A 26,092-nucleotide genomic window follows, 5' to 3' on the forward strand; every position below is an offset into this window, starting at 1 on the left:
AACTAACATTCATGCTCCTGTATCCTGTTTGGGACACAAACTAAAGACGGAAGTAATGTTTTGCAGCAGTTATGGATTCTTTTTTTCTCCCCCACTGACCAGTTCCGTTTGGAGACACAAAACAATGGCAGGCTGAAAATTGTTTTGACTGCTTCTCCAGATGTCTCCGGCACCAGGCATTTAAGCTGACTCCCTGAATTGTAGTGAGTTACAATACAAGCACATACAGGGGTCAGAGTCCCAGGGAGCCTTTGACACAACAAGTGGAGACTGTGGATAAATACACAATAGCTGTAGCTGGGAATGAATCTGTGACCTTTTCCACCATGCTGTACCTCCCAAAGTACAGTCTACCTACACTTTATTATAATGGTAGTAGTGCTAACATCATCATCATCCACTGTAATGAATTGTTTATTACCTAATCTGCTATATCATGCATATCATATTTTTATTTTTTATTTCTTCTCTTTTTCATATATCTTTCTCCCCTAACGAAATACACATTATGAGGAACACAAAACAACAACCCCCCCCCCCAAAAAAAAAAAAAAAAAAAGGACAGTACTATAAGCATTTAAGTAGTGTTCCACCTTCCTCCTTACATTCAGGGATGGTTTCATGTAAAATATGTGGATTAATATAGGCTCTTTTTAACATTTTGCACTGTAAAGACATGAGCCTGAATACAGTAGTTAAAACCTGAGACTGTAAACAAATATGTCTCCACAATGCCTGTATTATTTCTTCGGCAATATCATTACTCCAAACCGATCTGCTACTTTCAGATTTATCATGGGAGTCATCTGATGTGCTCTTAAAGGTTTTGTCCTTTAGACGGACTAATTCATCTGTTCTCTTCTATAGCTATGGACAGCGATGCAAACTGAACAAAAGAAATAAGTAACATGGTTGTTCATATTGCTGTGTGGATTTGGACAACCCTTGTCTATCAAGTTTGTGTTTAAGTTACTGAATGCCAAGGACATTCATGTGAATCCAGACATTTCCTGTGTTTGTTTAAATACAGAAAGTGCCCCAACTACAATCACAGGAAGTCAAGTAAGGCACCCCTCCACCCAATGAGGTCACATAGGTAATTAAAGAAAAGTCAGCCTCAAAGATCTCTCCATAGACAGATTTGTCCTTTTCTATCCAACATGGTGTTGCTATCAAATTCAAATCTTGCATGTCCACAGTTTTATTTTTCAGGAATTTCCAGACCACCAAACATTTTGAGTGTGTTAAGTAAGTTTAGAAAGAATTATGAACTATGTGATCCTTTGAAGTCAAATCATTCAAATCCTATATTACAGCCTAAATGGTGTCATGTCATAAAGAAGTAGTAATGAAAAAGCAGGACATCAGTTCTGGCTAGAAACAGAAACACAATTTAAGACTCACATAATGGCATTCACTTGTGCTCAGTTCACAGTTTACAGTTCATACACATATCCTACTACTATAATTGGAGAGCAGAATGTTTGTCCGTCCGTCCGCCTGTGCGTTCACCTTTCCCCAACCCCCTCCATCCCCTCCCAGGTTTAGGGAGCCAGCCATTGCATATGACATTTTTTCCGCACCGTGACATGAATTCACGCATTATGTTCCTCTTTGTCTCAGGGTTAAGATCCTTTTTGTTCCACACACACACACACACACACACACACACACACACACACACACACACACACACACACACACACACACACACACACACACACACACTCACACACACACACAAACACACACACACACACACACACACACACACACACACACACACACACACACACACACACTCTTCTGGGGGTTGTAGCGCCTTACTAGCAGTTTTACACCAATATGCCTTTGTGCAGATAAATGTGAGAGGATGACACCTGAAAACATATTTTTGGTAGTTGGATAGTGCTGGAAGTAAAATCTTCTTCTTCTTCTTCTACGAGAGGCTGCATTCGTGTTGGTTACCACTAAACAGCCAAGCTGCAAAGTAAACAATCACTATATCTATAAAGTATATATATCGAAAATCAACACATTTCCTTTTCAACTGTCTATTAGATTAGAGTGGGATGTAAGGTCTCAACTGAGGTTAAGGTGAAGTTTAGGTTTATAAACTTCTTCAGCAGAGAGCCAGCAACACAGGTCACCATTTCTGACAGTCACAGATTTTGGTGTAACACCGGTTAAAACAAGGGAAAATATATTTTTTCAGACAATACTTGCATAAAATATTCAATTTTTCTGAGGTAATGAGCATTCACATTTCCCTCTATCATTACCCATCCTTACCAAGATATAGAAATTATTACTTAGATTTTTGTTTTTAACATATGACGTGATTATGTAAAGCCTAACCTTTTCATGCATTGGGTCCACTATATTACAATTTAGTCTGTTTATCATATCCTATATAAACATTTTTCAGAAATCCCATTATCAATATATATTGACTTTGTTAACCAGTGGTGTGTCATCATGCATTATCTCATTTAAAAAAACTGTCTTGACTTTTCAGCAGTGCGCTGTGAGGACAATAGACACAGAATGAGACACCAGAGGTCATTGGAGCCGCCTGAGGCTACAGGTACTCATACCTTCTGATTAACCCTTTCATTCCTATATATGCATATATTTCAATTAATGTACAAATAAACATAAACATACTGCTGCTTCACTTTATTACCTACCTGCTAGCATTACCATGCTAATAAAATACCTACCTATCTAACTAATTCATCCCACAGCAACTCAATTATGTGGATCTAATTTCAAACAACTATCTGACGCAACTACACTCATGGATTATAATTTACTCAACAGCATAAAAAACGCATTTGAAATATTTACTTTTCAGCTGAGCGCCATGAGAACCATCGCCACCGAAAGAGACTGAAGAAGACATTGGAGCCACCTCAGGTTACAGGTACTCATACTTTCCAATGAACCCTTTAAGACATTTGCCAGTGACCAACATTTCAGACAACATTCTGACTTTTAAGGTCAACGATGAATGGCAGCTCAGCAGCGGAAAACAACAGACAAAACCAGAAAGAGGAATCAAAACTTCATAAGAGCATGGACAGCTCCACACCGAGTCACACATGCAGTTCCATTTGATACACCTCACATGGATTTAGTCTGCATTTCCTGCACTACTATTATGTTCCCTTGGGAGACAAGTCGCATGTATTATATAAATTCTATATAAAGATGTACATATCTTTTTTAGCTTTTCTTTCTTTTACTCATTTTTCATTCAGCCCGCCCCCCTGGCCCCTTTTAGCAAGTATATATAAATAAAAGAAAAGAAAACCAATTACACATTTGCAGCTCTGTTATTAGATGTGGGTTAAGACTTAAACAATCTTCATCTTAAATGCATTTCGTCTTGTAAAGTTATAGGTAAAACATACTTCATGACAATACAAACAAGTAAGCTACACAGCCAAGCAAGGCTATGTTCAAATGAATTAACAACTTCCATTTTCTGTTATAGGACTAACTTGCTTTTACACTACTATACAAGATTGCTGCTCATTTATTTTACTTTTGCACTATATCTAGTATGTAGCCAATTCAGCTGGAAACATTAAAAAGTAATCAGGAGATGGTGTTTTTAACCAACACAAGGAGCCAACGTTAACTTAATTAGCTAATCTAGCTGATAAAATCTGCTAGTGACAGTTGTCATTCAAAATTCACAATTGCTGACTAGAAATGAAAAGACTGCTTTTGTCAATCCCCGTCTGAAATCAAGGACCCATTGTTTCAAAAGATGCTTGACAGGTGTTGCCATTGTTGCTACTGCGGTGCTTAGTAAACCTGTTCTAGCATTAGTAAAGATATAATTAATATTTTAAAGACCTTACACTCCCATTATACACCTACGCAGGTGTTTCCAGTTATGTTGCTTGATGACACCTCTGTGTGCTTGACTGACAGCTCCCACATTCTTCACTCTCCTGTAAGTTTTGTTACACCAGTGAAGGCGGGCCAACTTGCCCTTTTTATTAGTACATGAGCTAACACACCTTCAACATGAGCAGAGGTTTAATCTGCCAGAGTAGCTGAAAAAGACCTTTGAAGATACCTTTGAAGTATCAGCTATTATGTAACAATGTGTTGATATAAATTAAGATAATACATTTTTCAAAATGTATTGATAAAATGATGATGTAAAAATGTCTTTACATTTAAGCTATAGTATGATGCAATCTGTTCATTATGAAAGAAATTATGGCAACACATGAGTAAAACAAGTCCAAAAAAAAGTTAGAAACACAAAAATCCTTATTTTTCTTCTATATTTCAACCTCCTCATTATTTTCCTCTTCCTTTGTAGATTGTTCTTCAGATATGTTGATGTTGGGTCTATCGTTCAGATAAAGAAGTATGGGAAAAATTGTATATCAACAGTTATGAAACGCATAAGTTAAATATTAGATACGTTAATGTTGGATTGGCTTCATAAAGTAAATGTACCATACAAGTGTATATCAGCAGATAGCTATGTGTTAAAGTAGTCTAAATGTGTTGTTTTGTAGTACATTATCCAGACAACATTTCCTGTATTTGTTCAAATGCAGGACATGCCCCTTGAATTGCAGGAAATAGCAACAACACTCTGGCTCCCTGAGCTCACATATAAGCACTGACTGTAAACACTGGCCACTGGCCATTAAACTCATTACTCACTAGCACAATTTAAGTACATATCAGTCCTGTATCCTTCAGTGTTAACTCTTATTTGTTTCATTGTTTAAAGATTTTCACTACAATATTTAACATTGAAACAAATTCTCTTTTCATATCTATTTCTTCATAGAGCAACAGAACTTTGCTGATTCTTTCTTGTGTGTAACCCATATCACTTAATTTTCATAACCAATCAATCAATGTAAGTAATAATAATAATAATAATAATAATAATAATAATAATAATAATAATAATAATAATAATAATAATAATAATAATAATAATAATAATAATAGTTGTTTGCTGTTTGATTTGGGTGTTAATTATAGACATGAAGGCTCCTTCTGTATTGTTTGGCAGCCAACGATCTTGATCCTTTACTGCCCTCTGCTGGTGTTAGTGATGTTGATTTGTGATTCTCCCCCTTTGTGGATTACTATCATTTATAATAAATTACATGGAGCACAGACTGGCATACAATGTTCTGCTCACAACAACAACAACAACAACAACAACAACAACAACAACAACAACAACAACAACAACAACAGCAGCAACAGCAAATAGCTACTGCTAAATGAGAAAAGTGTAGCAGTGTACCTATTAAGTACATAAAGGCTTACATCATACTGAATAGGGGAATGCAAATCTGTAATGCAACTTTGTGCTTTACTTGCTTAGTTTTCCTCAATTCCTGAATGCCTTTTGGATCATGATTTTTACATTATTTGAACCCATAGATAGTTAACAATTCAGCCAAGATAGCCTGATATTGTTCTTTGAAATACTTCAGACTACACCAATACATCAAAGTTTGTCTGAAGATATTCATTTGTTTCTGACTCTGTGGGAAAGTGGGAAACATTTCCCAAAACTCTGAACTATGTGCTAAACCAAATCTCACACACACAAACATCCATTCACCTCACCTGAAACAGTTTGGAGCCCCACTGTGGAGGCCTGCCTCCCACTTTGAAAACCTCTGGTATTAAATATAGCAGAGTTACTGTCTTTAAACTACTTCAAACATATTCTTTGCATGTCTTTTCCTGTCACTTAATGGTCAATGTTTACAAATGTATCAACCCACCAAATTTATCAGTCAAGCTCTATAAAAATGAAATGAAAATCCAGTCCATGCCAGAGAAGAAGTGATAACATGATCATTTTGCAGGTTTAGTTTGTATACAGAAAACATGTAATGGACATTTCTCTTCAAACGTGGTTTCTTGCCCTTACCTGTTTCATGAAGGGTACCTCCGTCATCTTAAACCACCTGCTGCAAGCTGCCTTTGCTTCAGGCATCTTTGTCAAGTGTACTTTTGTGTGATTATAGTACTGAGGCACATTCCTGTCATTCACAGCATCAAAACTTCACTGACAGACACAGATAATGCACACCGAAACACCTCCACCTAAACCAAAGCAGCCAAAAATGATTCATCATTATGGGTTATGTTCTCAGAATATTCTGACATTTTATTGTTTAAGTCTGGGGAGGATTAAAGGTATTTAAAACATTTATTTGCTTACATATCTATGCAAACATCACCAGAGCTGCTGTTTCTTCAATAAGACAAACAGTCATCCTCTTTGAAGTTTGTGTTATGCTTTTAGCCAATCTGCCCAGAAGGCTCTAGGATTGTTTGTTGTACGGACTATGCACCACTTCGGTCCAGACTGAATGTCTACTGAACAGTTCATTGTCATGATCAACAGTGGATGAATTCTAATGACTTTGGAGAACCCTTGACTTTTATTCTAGCACCACATGGTTGACATTTGTAGTTTTTAGTGTAATATTTCAACAACTATTGAACAGATTGCCATTCATTCATGTCCCACACATGAAGAATTGTAATCACTATGGTGAGTTCTTGACTTTTCATCTAGTACTATCATCAGAGGAAAATTTCAGTTTTTCAATTGAAAATTTGATGAGTACAAACCTGCAAAACTCACATTTCCATTAGCCACGGCTGTACTTTGTATTACAATAAAAAATGCGCACTAAAATGCAAAGCAAAAAAAAAAGTTTGACAACAGCATGTTCGCAAAGTCAATGTAAGCATTTTTGCATGCTAACATAAGCATTCAGAAGAAGAAGAAGAAAATGTATTTATATAGTGCTTTTCACAGACAAGAGTCACAAAGTGCTTTACAGGAAGAAACAGAAGATGTAGTGACCAAATATTCAAAGATTAAAACAAGGACATAATGAACAATACAATACAATAAGAAAACACAACAAGTGCCTAAGACACAGATGATGAATGGAATTACCCAAATGTCTGTCTAAACAAGTTGGGCTGTTTTTTTCTCCTACAAGTATCTGGTGCCAGAGAAACTTGATAGTGAAGACAACATTGTGGAAGAATTTCAGTCTTCTTTATTACACCTCCATTGCAAACTCATTGTTCTCTATGGGTGAATGAACGTATATACTGTGACTATGTGGCAGTAGTCTCCTATTCAGTATTTTAGTATAAGCACGTACAAGAAAATAACTGAACATTATCAAATATTAATTTCCTTATATTCTCGTAAGGGCTGACACTAATATATCTGGTTGTAAACTATTATTTTATGAAATGTGACCTTTGATCACATGACCTTTGGAAAACACCACTTCATGTCTGCTGATTACAGCTGATAACTACGCGATGTGTAAAACATAACATGTTTTTGGTAAACTTAACATCAGCAAATAATTATTTTGTAACCAAGAAAAAAGAAAACAGTCGAAATAATGAAATACATAACAGGCCCATGATCTGTACAACTCTTTGTAATGATGCCCTCTGCAACTACAATAGATTAGTATGTGAAAGAAGATATTGGATATTGGGGGGGGGGGGGGGGGGGGGGGGGGGGGGGGTTGGTTGGTGCTGGCCCTGACTGAAACACCACCGCACACTGCTGGCATTAAGTGATCACACAGTCCAATGCAGCTCTTCTCCAACCATCACAACTTATTTCAGTCAAGGCAAGCCCATACAGCTCTCCCTGATTTGCATACAGTAGGGTGTCAAAATGAACGTGCATGTTCATGTGCATTTTGCATACACTGCACATGAACAAACATGATTAACCCTCGAATTCCTCTGAAAAATATCCTTTTATTTGTCAGCCCCCCCCCCCTGACAGAATGCCCCAAAGAGGTAACATAAGATTGAAAGATAATCCCAGTTACATAATGCCATGAAGACAGAAGAAAAGGAGTCATTTTCCTTTAGTATGTGAGATTAACATTTAGAAAGACTTTCAACTCGTGTTTTTGTCTGTGGTCTTGCAATTTTTATTTGCAAGGCTATTATAAGAAAAATACTGTATATTCACCTCAAACGTAGTGAGTAAAAGTTTAAATGGATTTAAATGGGCGGATTTAGTTCTCAAGGCTTTCACAGTTGGGAGCGTCTTTTCAGGCTTTGAGGCCATCTTCCTCCGGTTTCTGGCCTTTGTCACAACCACCCTCAACAGGTATATGTTATCGCAGAAAATCTCACTTAATAATAAGCCCCCGACCCACCACAGACCTTTCCATAATCCTCCCAGGGGCCAAGTTCAAGTATCAGCTTGCAGTGTCCCGTCCATTTATTGCACATGTCTCATGAGACACACAGGCCCATACAGCCCAAGAAAAAACGTATAATACTTATAATAGATTTCTATGCAGCAGAAAGGAAAAGATAGATAAATATAGAACTTATGGAATAAAGTCATTTCTCATGTGGTGGAAAGGGAATTATTGTACTTTTTACTTTACAGATTAAGATTGGCCATTTAAAAGTTTTTGGATTGTAACCTCTTACAAAATAGCAATAGCTACAGTAGTTGGGGCCCTATGACACATTTAGGATGTCTATGTCTACAGTTCCACCAAAGAGACATTCATAGCAGAGCTCCGTTTTTTCAAGCATATACAATATAGCTGTAAAATGCTTTTTATGTATTGTTGCAACAGTAGTAACAATCTAATTTTGTAATATATATCACTCACAGGGGCCATTCTTTCTGTAGAATTAATACATTTACTCTTGCTGATTTTGCTGATACTTCAGTACTTTTACTTAAAAGCGAACTTCACTGATTTAATATTGCATCTTCTCAACACTGTCAGACACACAATGGGGGAAAAAAGGGTCAGAATCTTATCTCATGCATTCTTGTTGCTTGTCAAAACATGCTTTTTTTACCCACAGCGCATAGCAACAGCCAACAGTTCTGTCAGAGATTCAGGTTTGTAGAGGATAGATGTGGGTTTTGGGGACTTTTACCGTAACTATGTCATTTTAGTTGTCTTAACTTAAAGATCTTACTTTAAAATAAGATAATAATAATTTGTGTTTTTCCTAAAAACAAACCCAAAACAGTTACATTATACAGCGGAAATGAGTACGGTGAGAAGTGCACAGTGCCCACAGTGAAGTGTGACAGTGGTAAAGGTCTTGTATGGGGATGAATGCTGAAGGTGTGAGGGAACCATACTTCATTGATGGAATCATGAATTCACAGATTTACTGCAAAATCTTGAAAAAGAAGCTCCCCTCTTTCCACACCCTGGGTCATCAGGCACTTTTTCAGCATGACAATGACCATAAACATTTTTCAAAATCCTCCAGTGGCCATGTATGTCACCTGACCCCACCCTATTGAGCACCTTGGAATTTTGAAGAAACAAGTTGAGCAGCACTCTCCATCAACATCAGGGCACTCAAAAAGGTCATCCTTGAGTAGTACAACAGGACAGATGGGATAGTACATCACAAACTTGTACAATGGAGGCCAAAATTGGTTAGTGTTTCAGTCGTGTCAATTTTGTCATCTTCCTTTGAATTACAACGGTGATTATTTCGAGAAGAAGATATTTCTTTATGTTCAGAAGTGGTATACTCATTTATGCTCATTTTTCCACATCACATTTCAAAAAGTTGAATATTGAACCAGAATTGGCTTCATAACAACTTGTGATGTCACAAATCATGCTTATAGGCCCAACCCTTGAAAGCAGATTTTCCACTTTCAGCAGATGACTGTGAAAACAGCCTTCTAGTGTCAACGTTTTTAACTTTCTCATATATTATTTTTGCACAGTGAGGCACAAACATTCAATGGTAGAAACAGGGGGGAAAAACACATTTTGACTCAAGGGGGACTTTAACCATTATTAGTTGCTTTTGGCCATATTTGTTGCAAGGTGAATGATCACTTTTTAAACTAGCTCAGCTTTAAGTATCTTTGCATAACATGTCAAGAAGTATACGGTTGGCTTGAGACTGAGTGAAAACGTAGGGACATGTCAAGCTATTATTTTTTCCAATTAGCATGCATTGATTTCAGTTAATGCTTTTAAATCAACCATTAATAATTAGCTGTTGCTGTGTAGCTACTTCACAGATATTTGTAATATTTGCTTTAGTAAGGGCATGTCCAAACTATTCAATAAAGAGCTGTGTACCTGCAGGTTTTTGTTCCAGCTAATCAAAAGCACATGAACCGTCCAATAAACTGTCTGAAGACTGAGATCAGTTGATTAGATTAATCAAGCCAGGTGTGCTACTGCTTGGTTGGAATGAAAACCTGTGGAATAGTTTGAACACCTCTGCTTTAGTAGGAAGTACAGGGTAATTGCCAGCTCATTAGTGGGCTGGGCCTGAATGTTCAGGTGCGTTCAGATAAAAAAACACTAATTAGTTTCTTCAGAACGCCTTTAAACAATAAATTTTATTGTTGTCTGTTGTTTGCCAAATATACTGACTGTGTTAATTCATGGTGAACACAATGAACAAGTATTATATTTGAAGAGTTTTGTCTGTTGTAATAGAGTAAATGCATGTAGGTGAAGTATGAAATGTTGAATGGTATAATCAGTTTAATGTCAAGCACACACATTTTAAACAAACATCAAGCTGTTTAATAGAAGGACAAGATGCAGAGGAGAGTGCGCCTTGATAGCTTGTGTTTGATTATAATAAATAAGTGAAGAACTTTGGCCAAAGCAAATGTGATTTTCAAGATAGAAAGATAATTTGGACTCAAACAGAAGCCTATGAACATGAGAAGTTTCTCAGTGAGACAGTTATTTTCACAATAAATTGTGAGAAATAATTTTTGATGAGAATTTGTCTAGCAGAGAGAATTTTTTTTGTCTTGATGTTGTGGATGATATTTTAAAATAGAATGGCAGCCAGCCCCAGAATCTTTTCTTTTTAATGTTCCCCTTTGTTTCTGTGTACTCCCTGCAAAATCTCATACTTTCATACTCATACCTACCATTTACATAATTTCGCCAAAAACATGTCCCATATTGGGCCTCCTGAGACCAAGCAGCTCAGTGTTGAGGGTGTTCATTATCAACTTGTGATGGTCCAAGACGCGATCAAGGTAGCAGAGCTATCCTGAGGGCCATACCGGCTCATAATGCTTAAGAATTGGAGACATACCAAGCTATTATATCAATCACCTGTAATGGCAAACCATCATTTTAGTTCATTCTTATGACCATAGAGAGTAGTTCCAAGGAAAAATATTTTTGTTACTATGAAATGGTGTAGTACCCATATTGCACCAGGTAATTCCAAGCAATCCAAGAAAGAGGAGGATGTGGACTTATTTGGAGTGGTGAGTGATGCTGCATCACTTTTTTTATTGGGCAGGGTCTGCCTTGACATGAAAGATCTAGGAGGTTGCCAATACAAGTTGAATGACTATAGGCTGTTGTAATGCTGAGAGAAAGCTCTCCATAGTGAGACACCTGACTCTTGTTATTGAGGTGAACAGGGATCATGGGGATTTGTAAACTCAAGTTTTTGCCTTTGTTATTTTATTAACTGCTGTTTTTGCAACTCAACCCTTTAATTCCCCTGTAATATACATGACTGCACATGTCAAATATTTGTTTATAATTGAGAATATCTGTGTTGACCAGTCATTTCAAAGGAACTGCCAGTGCTCATTTCTTGGAAAATAAACAACCTTGTCAAGTTTTTCATTATGGCTTAACCACACCGTAAATCAACATTCAGTTGTTGTCTGACTTTTTTCTTCCTTATTATGGCATGACAAAAAACAGAGGACACAACATTAAGCAGTGAAATTAATTAAATTCATGTAGGGCAAGTTTGGATGTTGAATGGTATTATTACTTTTAATATGTTATGTGCACACATTTTAAACAAACATCACATTATTAATAAAAAGACAAGATGCAGAAAATAGTGTGCTTTGATAGTGAATGTTTGATTATAATAAATAAAGAAAAGAAAGAGGTAAAATCACAAAGAGTGCTACAATGACTTCTCCACAAAGGTTGATTTTAAGTTCATCTTAATTATGTGTTGTCGTTGTGGTTTTAAAATACAGCCTGATTCCCATTGGACAGTTCATTTTTGGTCGGTTTAAAATGAATAATTATTTGGTAATTAACTATTGAAAGGTGGTTTTCTTTTTTCTCATTGACCCGAAAAGCTATTCAATCTTAATATTCAATTATTTTTAACAGGTGTCTAATTTTAAAGTTTTACACTCAGGTAATGGTCATGTTGTGTATGTCTTACTGCTTTCAGTTTTGTTTTATGGTGCCTGACACACACAATATTATGGATATACTGGTAGTCAAAGGGGACAGCTGCTGGCTTTATATTTTTCATATTGGTTAATTATTGGAAATGTGGATACTCAAAGGTACAAAGGTTCTTGAAAAAAAACTAGCAGCCAACAGCTTGAGTTTACCTTAGGTTTACAGGGTGCCCAGTCAGATGACAGTGCCTTTACACTGCAAGCTGCCACCACTATGGTTCCGATCATTTTATGTCTTTATTGATCACTAACCATGGTAGCACATTGAGATATGAGCATATAATATAACCTTGATAAACAAATATAAAGCCCGTAAAAACTTGATTCAGGCCATAAATATGGAGTGATAGACCATCACAGGTTGCAGGGTCCTCCCATTGAAAGTAAAACACCCACATGCGCTCTGCCTGCCATACAGTAACCTGCAGGTGATCATAGGCTGAGGTAGTTCAAAGCTATTCTATTTAAGAAAGACAAGTACATCCTACCTGCCCCTGGAAGCCTCAGGCATTCACAAACAAAATATAAGCGTGGAAGCTTCTCTGTTTTCACCTGCTGATCCACCCACACTCCTTTATTACACACATTGTCTCTCGAGCTGATAAGGTAAGATTTCCAAAACTCATCATCATTTAAAGTAACTTATTCAGATTTCTTAATTTATGTACTTGCTGCATGTTGTTTTAGAGCCAGTGCAATACTGCCTCAGGAAACCATTCAGCACGTTAACAAGCTTTAGTTTACACTTTGACAGACTTTAGTAGTCTTTAGACTTTGTTCACTTTAAACTGCATATTGTTGTGTGTTTTTGATTTACTGATATATTATTCCTTTTACTAATGCTAATAATATGTTTTTATATTAGAGGAATAGTATTTGTTTTCTAATGGACTACAGTAGTTTTGGCATGTTATAAACATTTGACACAAATCATTAAGTTTGACTACAGACAGGTGACAAATATAAGGAGAACGCTCAATAAAAGTGGAGAAATACAGGTGCTTTCATTCAAGGGTCACTGAATGATATGATGAGTGTGAAATAAATGTGAATCATTTATGCTAAAAGTGACATGTTTGTACTTAGTGAAGTGTCAAAAATAAGTGTAGAAGTAAAAGATGAGAGTTAAAAACCCCTTCAACTCCACCTCACATCACTGCAGCACAAATCTTTTTTTCTCTTAAGTGATGGTACACCATAGAATTAATTTTGAGTGACACAATGTCTTTAATTCAAAACAGTGAAGTTTCAGCCTGTTATTTGCAATTAATTTGAAGACCCTACTTTTCACTTTTTAAATCATTTATATGGGGCGCCAAATGCAAGAAATTTTATTTTTTTTTTATTTTATTGTCTGCAGTTGTCAATGTAATATTTCATCTGCAGCAGCAGGATTTCTTTCCTGCTCCAATGTACAGTACAGTAGTTTTCTTTTTGCTTCCCTTTTCTGAAAAGTAACTATCACATTACACTGTAAGTAGGAGTAAGTCATTTGATAAATGTCTTGTACTTAACATCCAATTAGGCTAAAGACCATTCTTAAGTGTAATACTTACAAATAGAAAAATAAAAAATCTCAACTCAACTGACTGTAAGTCAAAAATGTCACTATAAGCAGTTAATGATAAATAGGTCACAGCATATGATTAATCATATTCTCACACTCATCACACCATTCAGTTACCATGTGATGAAAGCACCTGTACTTAAACACCTATGGGAGATCAACACAAGGAGCAAATGAGGGAATATCTTTGGAAGACAGGTGCTCATCCCTCTAGCAGAGATCCCCAAGTGCACTAAAGATGTTATGACAGCTACTGGTGTAGCAAAACTTAGAACATAAAATTCTTGTGAATGTTCCTGAACAGAATCCAAGCATTGCAGCAATGCCTCCTCCTGGTGTGTGTCTAAACATCATAGAGGCTCGTCACAAGAAAGATGGTTATGGGAGCCTCGCTAAACCCGAGAAGTTCCTCAATCAAGACTTTAAGCAGCTGCAACAGTACTGTCTCATCCGAGGAGTAAGGTACATAGACGATATGTTCCCCCCAGATGCAAAGTCTATCGGCCAAGGGATACTGAGCCCTTCTGACTTGGCCCGGGTGGAGTGGCTGAGACCAGCGGTGAGTGTTTTGAAAGGGTTATATTTCAGAAGACATTCTGTATCACACTAAATGTTGGATGATGACTCAAACATGTGATTTGTTGTAGTCCGTCACCAGACTACAACAACCTATTGCATCTAACAATTTAGCTCAACCTGGTTGACAGGCTTTTTTGAGTGAAATTTGCATGTCTTGTGTTTGAGTCAGTCTCCACATGTCAAAAAAATGCAGGGCAGGTGTCTGACTATGTGTGTTACACATTGGCTGTAAAGTTTTCTTTTCAAATATTTTGAACTGACATACTAGCTGCTGCCTGAGGCTAGAAATATGACCTACTTACAGTTTCCTGAATAAATGAATGTCCGGAAACACTGAAAGAGCTTCTCATTTTGTATCAACAACAGCAGTTAAAAAGAAACCTGACAATTCTCAACATGATATAATAATGGTGTATGACTAGGAACATTATTGCAGTGGGGAATCTGATAATCTAAAGCAATAATTTCCCAATAATGTAATAACTCCCAATAATCTAATGAAAAACCTTCATAACTTAATAAAAAAATTAATAAAACCTGATAATGTAATAACTTCTTGATAATGTAATAAAGTGCATTTCCCAATAATGTAATCATCTCTATACCGATGATGTAATACATTATTACATTAACGGGAGGTTATTACATTATTGGGTTAACCTTATTTATTACAGAACCTAATAATGTAATAATTTCCCAATATTGTCATAACTTCAGCCAAGGCCACCAGTTATTTTGGGCCAAGTGGTGAAGCTGTGTAGGCGACCACCCACTATCGTTCTGCCTATTATTATTGTTGTTGTTGTTATTGTTAATATTTATATTTGCCCTAAATCATCTTTACTTCTTCTGCCACTGGAGTCTATGGCAGCCGCTAGATCTGTATTGTAAAAGGTTTAGAAACTGGGCACATTTACTGGTGACAGTATTCTTTTCACCAAGATTCATGTCTGAGCCTTGAGTATCCAGCTAGTGTTAAACTTAAATCCTAATTAACATTAAACCTGTGTAGAGCTTAGGACAATAACCTGGTGGCAATCAACCCTGGTCAACCTTGGTCTTCATCACTGTTTGTAGCTATTATGTTCTTAAGTTTTGGGAATGGATTGTTTTTGTTTTTCCAGTAATATTAAAATATACGCTTGAAAAGTGTATAGTGGCTCTAAACACATTTCACGAAAGCAACTGTAATATTACACAGTGCTATTCAAACATTGCATGCTCTGAGCTCTGGTAACCTCCCTGGGAGACGGCAATGGACTCCAAATCCAACATTTTTTAATTTATTTTTTGGATTTTATTTTATTATTTTTATTTCATTTCAACACACAGTAAGTTTTAAACCATGAAATGTATATGCAACATAGTTAACTTTATCCTTAAATGACTATCAGTATCCTATAACAATTGGATTATATTTAAACTTTCTTTCTGCGTCCTGGCCTCCTATACTCTCTCCTTAAAAAAGAAGGAACATTAAGATATTAGTACTCTGAGACATTTTGAGACATCAAAACACATTATATCCAAAATAAATAAAGCATAGGTATAAACTCACCCTGCTCTTCTACTTCCAGTATATATCTCTCACTTGGTATCTTCCATAACTCAGATACTTGAGCACAAGCCATGCTGTCATCCAATGAGAACACTTGGCAAAGAGTTCCTTCAGTTTCAAAGCCACACCACTGCTGCGACCAGACCCTCTCTATAACTTCATCATACTGATGGTACATTCATTTTCTGTAGCCAATCCCAGACAGGTAGCCAATGAATTTCTTATATAAATTCATGGTAAGTAAGACCTGGCTAGGTAACTGAAGAGACAAGAGACTCTGTTTATTGTTCCCAACATGCTCATTATCCATTTCAAGGGTGTGTTTGATAATTAATTTCCACATTTCATCTGGAAGCATGACAAAGGGTGATGGGGTGAAAGGATTGTGACTATTTTCTTGATATTCAGAAATATCAATCAATGACATGTGATTCAAATTCATTTGTTGGACTTGATTCAAGGTGTCTTCTTGACGTAATCCTGTGAGACTCCTCCTCCTGAATACTGTTAATGTAGAGACTAATTGGGCCACTTAATAACCCAATAATGTAATATCATCCTATTACTTTAATAATGTATCACATCATCTGTACAGAGATTATTACATTATTGGGAAATGCACTTTATTACATTATCAGGAAGTTATTACATTATCAGGTTTTATTACATTTTTTAGTTATGAAGGTTTTTTATTACATTATCAGGTTCTACAGGGCTGAACCTTATGTTTGGCCTTTTTAGAAAGCAATGCCCTAATAGCTTAATACCTAAAAGTAATAACATTTAATAAAAACAGAATCACTTTGCAATTAATACTAAAACAGACAAAGCATAAAGAATTTAGATGATGTAATCCAATGTAAAGTTAAAGTTCTTAATGTAATAATGTAATGTTCTTACCGCACCTGTAATTAATGCCAATAATTATTGAAATGCTCATATGGGTATGTAAGTAAAATGTGAACATGTTAAATCTTTTTTATTTTTTTATTTCCTGTGTTTCAGAAAATTACTAATGATCCACACTTTGTGCTTGATGGAGTCTCCAGGTTTGACTTTGGTCAAGGAATACTTGGTAGGGAAAATTCTTCATCCATAATATTTTACTGTTATGCCTACTTGTCTCTCTGATGAACAAACAATATTATTTACCACAGGAAACTGCTGGTTTCTTGCGTCGATCGGAGCTCTGACATTCCAAAATGAGATCTTCCAGCAAGTTGTTCCTCTTGAGCAAACGTTCAGTGAGGAGTACTGTGGGCTGTTCCACTTCAGGGTAAATACACATTGCACATTTTTATGGAACAATGATTGAAATCAGCTTTTCTTTAATATATCAAACTATTAATGTGATGCAATATCATCATTAGCATTTATGAAAACCCTAAAATGATGGTTTACACTGCAAAATGCACTTCATATTTTTTCGGATCGTGACACACTTTTCATTGTTTGGTTCTACTCCAGCAAATAGTGCACTGAAACAACCTCTATCCTAGCTTTTTCTCAATGGTACCCAAACCATCAGTATTAAACCACTGAATGTTAACATAACTATGTTTCTAAGAGAGTAAGGATGTACAGCCTCAAATTAAAGCTGATATTTTGCAGTTTTGTCATTGTCTCCTCCAAATAAGCAGGTGTACAGAGCCAAAACAACACAAATATGTCACTTTACAAATTCTTATGGACTACATGACATTTATGGCAAAATGATCTGCTGAGATTAATTACCTAATATGAATAACAATGACAAAAAACAAATATTTCTGTCCATATATTGACCATATATTGATGTATTGACGCAGACCATGTCAACAGTGAGTAATTGTGGGTTGATCTAAACTTAACAAAAGAGTTTAATATGTTCTTCTTTTCATTTTCTGTTACTCGTTCAGTTTTGGAGATTTGGGAAGTGGATGGATGTTGTCATTGATGACAAGCTACCAACAGTCAATGGAAGACTTATCTTTGTCCAATCCAAAGACCCAAATGAATTCTGGCCTGCTTTGGTGGAGAAAGCCTATGCCAAGTAAGAAACATTGTTTCTCTTACACACGGTTTTGTCATTTTTTGGATTATGTATAAAAAATATCACACCCAATTGTGTCAGGGTGTGTGGTTCCTACAAAGACATGAGTGCTGGAACTCCTGCAGAGGCTATGATGGACTTCACTGGTGGTGTTCACATGTGTATCCAGCTGTCAGACCCCCCTCAAAACCTGTTGGAGCTGATGTACAGAAGTGGCAAATCTAGAGCACTGATGAGCTGTGGTACACCTCAAGGGGTAAGTAAAAGTGTTTACTCTATGTGACTTGCACATAGACTATTCATAGAAATGCTGAACTGAACCTCAACTTGAAAAAAAAAAAAATCCAAAATAAAAAAAAGCAGTGAATCTTTTAGATTCATTGCATGCAAATAGGCAGAACAAGCATGGTCTCTTGAAATGTGAAGAGATGATGATGGGTTCACATGCTTCAAATTCCTTTGTGTTTCCTTGAACAGCATTGCTGAGATGTGGTGGAAAGATATTAACACAAAGCACATTTTGTTCTACAATAGCTTTTTACTTTGGATGATATCCACTTGAATTGGCTAACTCAGACTGCTGAACCCCCATATTAGCTTCAACTGAACTTCAGAATACATTTTTACACAGAATGAGTACTGATTTTGTCCCCAAATGGATTCACATTTGCGAGGGAGCTCTTCACGATATGGATAGTAGTGACAATTACAGTGATCAAACACAGTTTCATTGTAGGCCTATACATGGGATTGTGAGCACCATTATAAAACAGACTTGAAAAATGTAAACCTATCCTTTAATTAGTAAGTTTAGAGGTGCTGGTAGGTGGATTTAACTTTGGACAGAGCCCATCTATCTGTTTCCACCTGTTTATAGTCTTTATGTTAGTTAAATTAAGCTAACTGGCTGCTGGCAGTAGCTTCACATTTAGTCTAGTGCATCGATCTTCACATCTAACATGAAAAAAACCAATAAGCATATCTTCCGATGTTGAAATATTGCTTTAAACGTAACACAAAGCCACAAAGTTACTCTCACTTAATTTGTGTCCCCAACACAAAAACTGCATAGTTTCTTTACTTTTGTAATTTTATGAATCAGGTAAACTTTTAGCAATGATAAATTTCTTTGGCTTGCAGGAGACATCTGACAACACTGTATTACCAAATGGATTGGTCCAAGGCCATGCCTACACTATCACGGGTGTCAAACAGGTGAACACTACACTTGGAATTGGAAGTAACTGTTATAAGCATCTTATTAAGCATGCTTTTGTAAACTGCATTTTACATTTATGTCAAATAACAACGTTACTTTCTCCTGTGATGATTGCTGGTTAGATGATGAGTCAAGGGAAACCAGTACACCTGTTGCGTTTGTGGAACCCCTGGGGCAAAGGAGAGTGGAAAGGAGATTGGAGTGATCTGTAAGAACGACTCCCACTGACTAACTGTTTCACAAAGCGATGGTTCAGGTTTGCTGTTCCAAAGACACTGAGATTATTTCCACTGACAAATGATAAAGTGAAGATACATTTTCTGTCATCCACACATATTACCTAAGAATCCACCACTCTACACAGATATTTTAACAGTAGTTGAAAGTCAAGCAGTTGCTAACAGCCAGGGGTCATTGCTTTTTTGAAATATAATAACTTAAGTGCTTAAGTGGTATGTTCTGTACATTTCTGTAGTTAATGCCTTGAACTCCACCCCACCCCACATTATTCTAAACTGGTTTTGCCTGTTACAGCAGTGAAGTAATCCCCTTTAATATCTGGCCCCGAAGGCATCTTACACTGTTGTTTTTGCATTTGACTATACAACATTGTTTGTTTTGTTTGTTTACTTAAATGACAAACTGTCTTCAAGGTCATCTTTGTGGCAAACTGTGAGTGCTCAAGACCGTGAAGAATGCCTTTCTGTTGCCGATGATGGAGAGTTTTGGTAAGTATGCTGAAATTTGTCAAACATAGGAAACTTTTGTAGGCATCCATTTGTTTTAGTCCCTCTCACACATATATAGCAACAACACACAGTTTTTCATTTTACAATTAAGTTTGGATTGAGAGACATCTAATTTCAATCTCTATTTTTGTACAGGAAATCAGTGGTCATTTACAATGCTATGTGTGCTCTTACAATAATATTCTTTCAGCTTGAATCATGATGAGTCTGATGTTACTGACTAATCATGCAACAGTTCATTTTTATTCGTAAGCTTCTAAATAATGTTGCAGGTTTGTACAGATTTCATCTATACCACTTACCCAAACTGATAGAAGCAAGAAACATTTTTCCTTTAGAGATCTAGTACAGTACTAGGGTTTTATGGTGTGATGCTGAAAAATATTAGCAACACATCATATGTTGTGTGTTATCTAAGTTAATCTCTGATTTCAACAGGATGACCCTGAAAGACTTCTGTAAATTCTACGTGGATCTTGACATCTGCTGCACGAGTCCGGACTTCCTTGATGGAGGCTCCTCCGGTCATTGGAAGACCTCAGTGTATGAAGGCAGATGGGTTGCAGGAACCACTGCTGGAGGATGCACAAATAACAGAGGTACTTCCAGGATTAGATTAAATAAAATCCATATTGTTTGTTTTACTATACTAGCAAATGTGTTAAAATACATGTGTTTGATTTGACTATATCAACATTAAACATACATTTGCAATTTAGGTTAAATTTGGGTGTGGAAAAGAATAGTATCATCTGTACCTGAGTTTGTACTGATTTTTCCTTTTATATAAGACATGGTTAATCAAAACTTAAAGGCAAAATGCAAAAACCATTTCTTCAAAAGCAGCAGAGGAGCATTCTGTTCAGGGAGAGCTGAACTTAATGAGAGTGGAAAAACAACCAGATCAATTTTCATACTGACTCACTGCCACAAAAATAAATAATTAAGTGATAGAATATATCTATTTATACCTGAATTATTTATTGTCATACATAAATTTGATTGCATGAAAATGAGGCCCGGCTATTAATACATAATAATAACACAATTAGGTTTTCTAGCATTGTGTGGATGAACTAGTGCTCACTTGTTAGTGGTAGATGTTTGCAAGAGCGCCATTGAAGCAAGTGAAGATGAGATCATTGTTTTACATATGATGTCAGAGCAGTTAAACTAAAAATCTGCAATAAAATGTAAACTGTCACAATATGAGCGTAAATGCTAAACATATATGCAACTATTTGCTTCTGTATGTTATATATTACAGAATATAGAAACATTTTATAAAAATGTAGTATGGGTATAATACAAATAGCGATAGATTCAGTGACAGTTTATCTTACACATTTTTAATAACAGTTCCAACTTTGTGATTAAGTGCACAGATTAGTTAGATGATAACCTTGCATTGCTTTTAACTTCAATTTTCAGTTCATCATACAATACATACGATACATAAGAATACAGAATAATTTGTTTTTATCTTAATAAATCAATCAAATCAGTAACCCTACTCTTTGTAAAATTATAAAATGCAAATAAAATGAGTGTCTCTTTTTGCTGTACAGACAGTTTCTGGACTAATCCACAGTATCGGGTGAAGGTTGACGGGGACAACTTTGAGAAAGATGGTGAGAAAAACATGCTGGTGTCTCTCATGCAAAAGCCTGACAAGAGAAACAGACGCCTGGTCCAAAATCTCCATATTGGATTCGGTATATATGAGGTAAATATTGGCCTTTATTGTTTCTGTTACACTGTGTGGACTATTATGGATGTGCCAAGGTTCACAGCTCAAGCTGTCTTTATTATTGGGGGGCAATTTGATTCACAGCTAGCAGTAATACATAGACATCAAACAGAGCAAATAAATACAAAAAAATATATATAAAGAAATTAATGAATATGAATAAATATTTTGCTCAAACTAAAGTGGAAATAATAAATTGGAAATTGTCATTAGTTTTGAAAAGCAGACATTCAACCTTTGACAGAGACAAACATCTAAGCTTTTTCAGTGGCCCATATTCTAAATCAAAGTATGTTTGCTGTAAATCAAAAGCAAACACAATAAAGGGACAACTAAGATCAAGCAATGGAACCTGCATTTAGACAAACAATAGTTGTGTAGTGAGGCAGGTTTAAGGCCTTTGCCAGAGTCTGTTCTTCATTTTGAATAACTGTATGCATGAAATAATAATGTATTATTTTAATTGACGCTGATGTCATTTATTTTTGTCCCCAACATGAACAAATTTCCCCTGACTTTCTCCAAGGTGACTGAAAAAGTAAGAAACCATTTTATCTCAATCCTTTTTCACAATAAGTATTCTTCTACATTGTGTATTTGTATAACCTGCAGGGTATTAAATGTCTATTTATTATTATTTGATTGTATTTATGTAGGACAAGGGACAAATGGGGAAGTTCCCAGCCTCTTTCTTCAGCACTCGTGCACCTGTCGCTCAAACTAAAACCTACATGAACGCACGTGATGTGATGGAGTTCATCATGCTGAAGCCTGGTGAATACGTGATTGTGCCTTCCACCTTCAATCCCAACGACACAGCCTCCTTCCTCCTGACCATCCTCTCCAAGGCAGAGACCCATGGCTAGTATGTACACTCTCTCTAGCCACTGCTGGTCTTACTATCTGTATCAGTAAATCAACTATCTGCAAATAATCTGCAAGGCATACATTGCCGTTATTAAGAAAAGGTTAAAAAAAAACACTAACCCCATGAAAAATGCTCTGGTTATTCCCACAGTGAGAATTCTGGTTACCCTAACCGTGAAGCAGAAAAGGTATATAATATTTAACAACATCACAATTTTGAACCAGTATTCCACTGTGTTAAATGTTTTTAAATATATTTTATAACCAGTGTAAATGTGTGAAACATGCTTTGCCAATTGCATTTGATAAGTGGCTCAATTTATTTTCTACTTTCTCTTTTCATTTTAAGCCCCAGCTCAAACAGGTCGCAAGTGTAGAGGAGAACGAAAATAAGAAATCCTATTTCCGCCAGTACTCTGACAAGGTAACTCGTGTCTCAGTAAAGGTCTCAGTAAATAACCTCATTAGTCAGTTTAATAATTTGAAACCTCATATTTGGCGTGTCCACTGATTAACACGTCTGTGAAGAGATGCAATCAGGCAACACCAGCTTTACATGGCAATATTGTGTTAAACATACATGATAATCAGCCTGTTGGGTGTAGCATGCAATCATTTCGGTTTCTTAACATAAAATATTTGTAATGAGTAATTATAGAAGCCTATAGGTTACCTGACTACAGTAGACGTCTTTTATGTCTGGGTGAGGGGACAGTCGTTTTGTTCAGTAATCTTGTAGCTGATGGAAAGCTTGTTCATTCTCACCACAGTCATCTTGTTTTAATTTCATTTTTAGTATGAAGAAGTGGATGCTGAGCAGCTCCAGAGACTGCTAAATGAACAGTTCCTGAAAGGTTTGACAAATAGCATCATTCAATACATTAAAATAGATGGTGATAATCTTTTTTAAATGCTGCATGACACTGCTATATTGCCAAAGTCAATCTCATGCTAATTCTTCCCTTTTTATTTAGGAGACTTGAAATCTGGAGGTTTCACCATTGATGCCTGTCGCAGCATGGTTGCTCTGATGGATGTATCCTGTTGTTATGCATGTGACATTGTTAATAGGAGTAAACTGCATTTTTTTTTTTTTAAATGTTCTCAAATGAAGCTAACTTGCAAAAGGAAAATTTCTCACCTAACTGTTGTTACTTAATACATGTAAGTAGTGTAAATGAAAACAGTGCCCTTTTGTTGATATAACACACATCACTGGATTTGAATGTACCTTAATTTTGGGTTAAAGTCATCAATCACTGGCAAACTAAATGGTGAGGAATTTGTCCATCTGTGGAATAAAGTTGCCTCATACAAGGTGAATGGATCCAAGAAGTCAAATAATTATTACTGATAGTCATTACTGCATCAAGTACATCCAGATGTAGATCTGGAGAATTTTCCTGAACACGGTTTTTGTTTTCTTCTTTTACCAGGAAATTTTTTTCCGCACAGATGTTTCACGAACAGGAACACTGTCCCTGAACGAGCTGAGGAATGCAATCATGGCTACAGGTAGACCAGCTGACGATTCATTCAGTCCCTTTATTATAAACTTAATGAATGACGTACAAAAAACTGAAAACAAAATGCTATTATTAATTAAATACATACAGAAAAATACATTTTCAAAGCAGGACATGGCTTGTGCAAAATATTCATAGTTCCCAAACTTTTTCTAACTTGTACTGTGTATGATGGGCAGGAAAAAGTGTCGCAGATGACATGCTGAATTTGATGGCTCTGCGCTACGGTGCATCCTCTGGACACATGACACTGGAGAGCTTCATCAGTCTGATCCTTCGCTTGGACTGCATGTACAGTAAGTGTCCCAGACCCAAACAGATAGCCACTGTCTTCACAGTTTCTTTTTCTTTGATTCTTTGATTCAATTTCAAATTTACAATTCATGTGTTTCTCCACAGAAATCTTCAAACAGTTGTCTGATGGAAAATCTTTGAATCTTCAAGAGTCAGAGGTAATAAATCATATCATTAAGATAGCTTTGAGTTTGTTGAACTAGACTAGTAAAAGTTTGTCTCGGATGAAATTACGCATTTAAACTTCATTCATTGTACATTGTCATAGATAAAAGCTTTGAACAAGTGCTACAAAAGCTGCTGTGTACATTTTGCAGTGCATTCATACTCTCTTCTTTTTCCCCCCAGTGGATGTACATTTACATGTACACTTAACCCAGCAGAGGAGATGTACTGCAGAGATCTTTTGAACTTACAGAATCCAATTTTTCAAAAGAACATTTAATATCATCTGGAAATGTGCATGAGAAATAAAAGGTATATTCTTATGCATATAAACCATTACACAGTAAGAAACAAAACAGTATTTTCTTTTCTTTTATAGCTGCTGCTGATTGTAACACATACTGTTCAGAAAAAATATTCAATCCTGTAACATGTGAAGCTAAGATATCTTTGTATAAATAATGTTTGAATGTTGTAGTAGAAGGTTTACCTCTTCGCTCTGTGCTTTATTAAAAACATTTGTTCGTTTCAGTGTAAGAAATGGCCTCATTTTAAACAACAAAGAGCAAGGACTGAAAAGCCCAGTTGACCATTTACATGACAATTTTTCAATAAAGAGGAAAAAGCAACTACTTACAGAGAATGTGAGTACTTGGGTCACTTGTATGATTCAGGCTGGACACGCTTGTAATCCTCCTCTTCTGCAATGTTTTCAAAGACTGTATTAATAATTATTAATACATTATGACCTTTAATCACACAATACTTCAATAGAAACTCTTAGATAAAAACAAAGACCTCGCTGTTTGCTTTGAAATAGATACTGAAGTTCAGCTTATGAGTAATAAAAGACTTAACTAAACTTAAGTGCAGTGTTGTACCGGTTTGACCTTGGTCGTAAAACTATTTGCCTATTGTGCCTTTTATTGTGCTGAAAACAATACATTAGCCTGAGGATATTGATGGACCAACCTCAAACTGTGTGGCAACGCAACTTGCACACAAGTCCCACTTAAGTTTTCTTTTAAAAATGTGAAATTTTGTGACTTTCCTGAGTAGAAAAGATATTTTTGGACTCATGACATAGCAGGTCTGCCTGCAGCCATGAGTGATCTATTTTCTGTACTTACCTGTAGAGATAATGGTGCTAGAATTAGATTGCAAGTGGATGTTGTTCACATTTGAACAAGGCAGGGCAGAATCAATGTATCAACATGTATGCACAGGTTCATTCAATTAAAGGTCATTTTGGTTTTTATTCATGTATAGACAGGTGGAATGTCAGGGATCATGTGCTGACATTTGTAGTCTCAGGTGTGTGCAAGCATGATAAAAGAACTAAAGCCTATTCTATCATACTTCCTGGTCCACCTAGACTCCACAGTTTCCCTCAGTGTTTAGTTAGGAAAGGTTAAGAATTTCTTTAAAACATAAAACTAATTAACTAACTATAAAACGTATAGTTTAGCAAATTGCAGTAGTGTTATAAGTGTGGCCTCAGTGTTTATT

The 26,092-nt window shown here is 36.1% G+C and overlaps 1 protein-coding gene across 1 annotated transcript; it reads left to right on the forward strand.

Annotated features, from left to right (window-relative positions):
- Window positions 1–14,166: 14,166 nt before the first annotated feature.
- Window positions 14,167–24,793, forward strand: LOC134001111 (calpain-1 catalytic subunit-like). The gene is made up of 21 exons (XM_062440670.1): window positions 14,167–14,403; window positions 16,987–17,056; window positions 17,139–17,257; window positions 17,880–18,013; window positions 18,095–18,269; window positions 19,154–19,228; window positions 19,355–19,440; window positions 19,886–19,960; window positions 20,420–20,580; window positions 21,550–21,707; window positions 22,258–22,269; window positions 22,388–22,596; window positions 22,750–22,786; window positions 22,954–23,022; window positions 23,395–23,452; window positions 23,573–23,634; window positions 23,848–23,916; window positions 24,035–24,113; window positions 24,304–24,420; window positions 24,524–24,576; window positions 24,767–24,793. Exons 1-21 carry the CDS (start codon window positions 14,167–14,169, stop codon window positions 24,791–24,793), a joined length of 2,082 nt encoding a protein of 693 aa, XP_062296654.1.
- The last annotated feature ends 1,299 nt before the right edge of the window (window positions 24,794–26,092 follow it).

Source organism: Scomber scombrus, chromosome 19 (assembly GCF_963691925.1).
Source record: "Scomber scombrus chromosome 19, fScoSco1.1, whole genome shotgun sequence".
In the NCBI taxonomy this organism is placed as follows: domain Eukaryota; kingdom Metazoa; phylum Chordata; class Actinopteri; order Scombriformes; family Scombridae; genus Scomber; species Scomber scombrus.

Bases quoted from the DNA above. Each gene is read 5' to 3' on its own strand.
- LOC134001111 (XM_062440670.1), top strand. From the start codon at position 14,167: ATGCCTCCTCCTGGTGTGTGTCTAAACATCATAGAGGCTCGTCACAAG. The intron at 17,258-17,879 runs GTAAATACACAT...TTACTCGTTCAG, and splicing joins GTGGGCTGTTCCACTTCAGG to TTTTGGAGATTTGGGAAGTG. The intron at 19,961-20,419 runs GTAAGTATGCTG...TGATTTCAACAG, and splicing joins GCCGATGATGGAGAGTTTTG to GATGACCCTGAAAGACTTCT.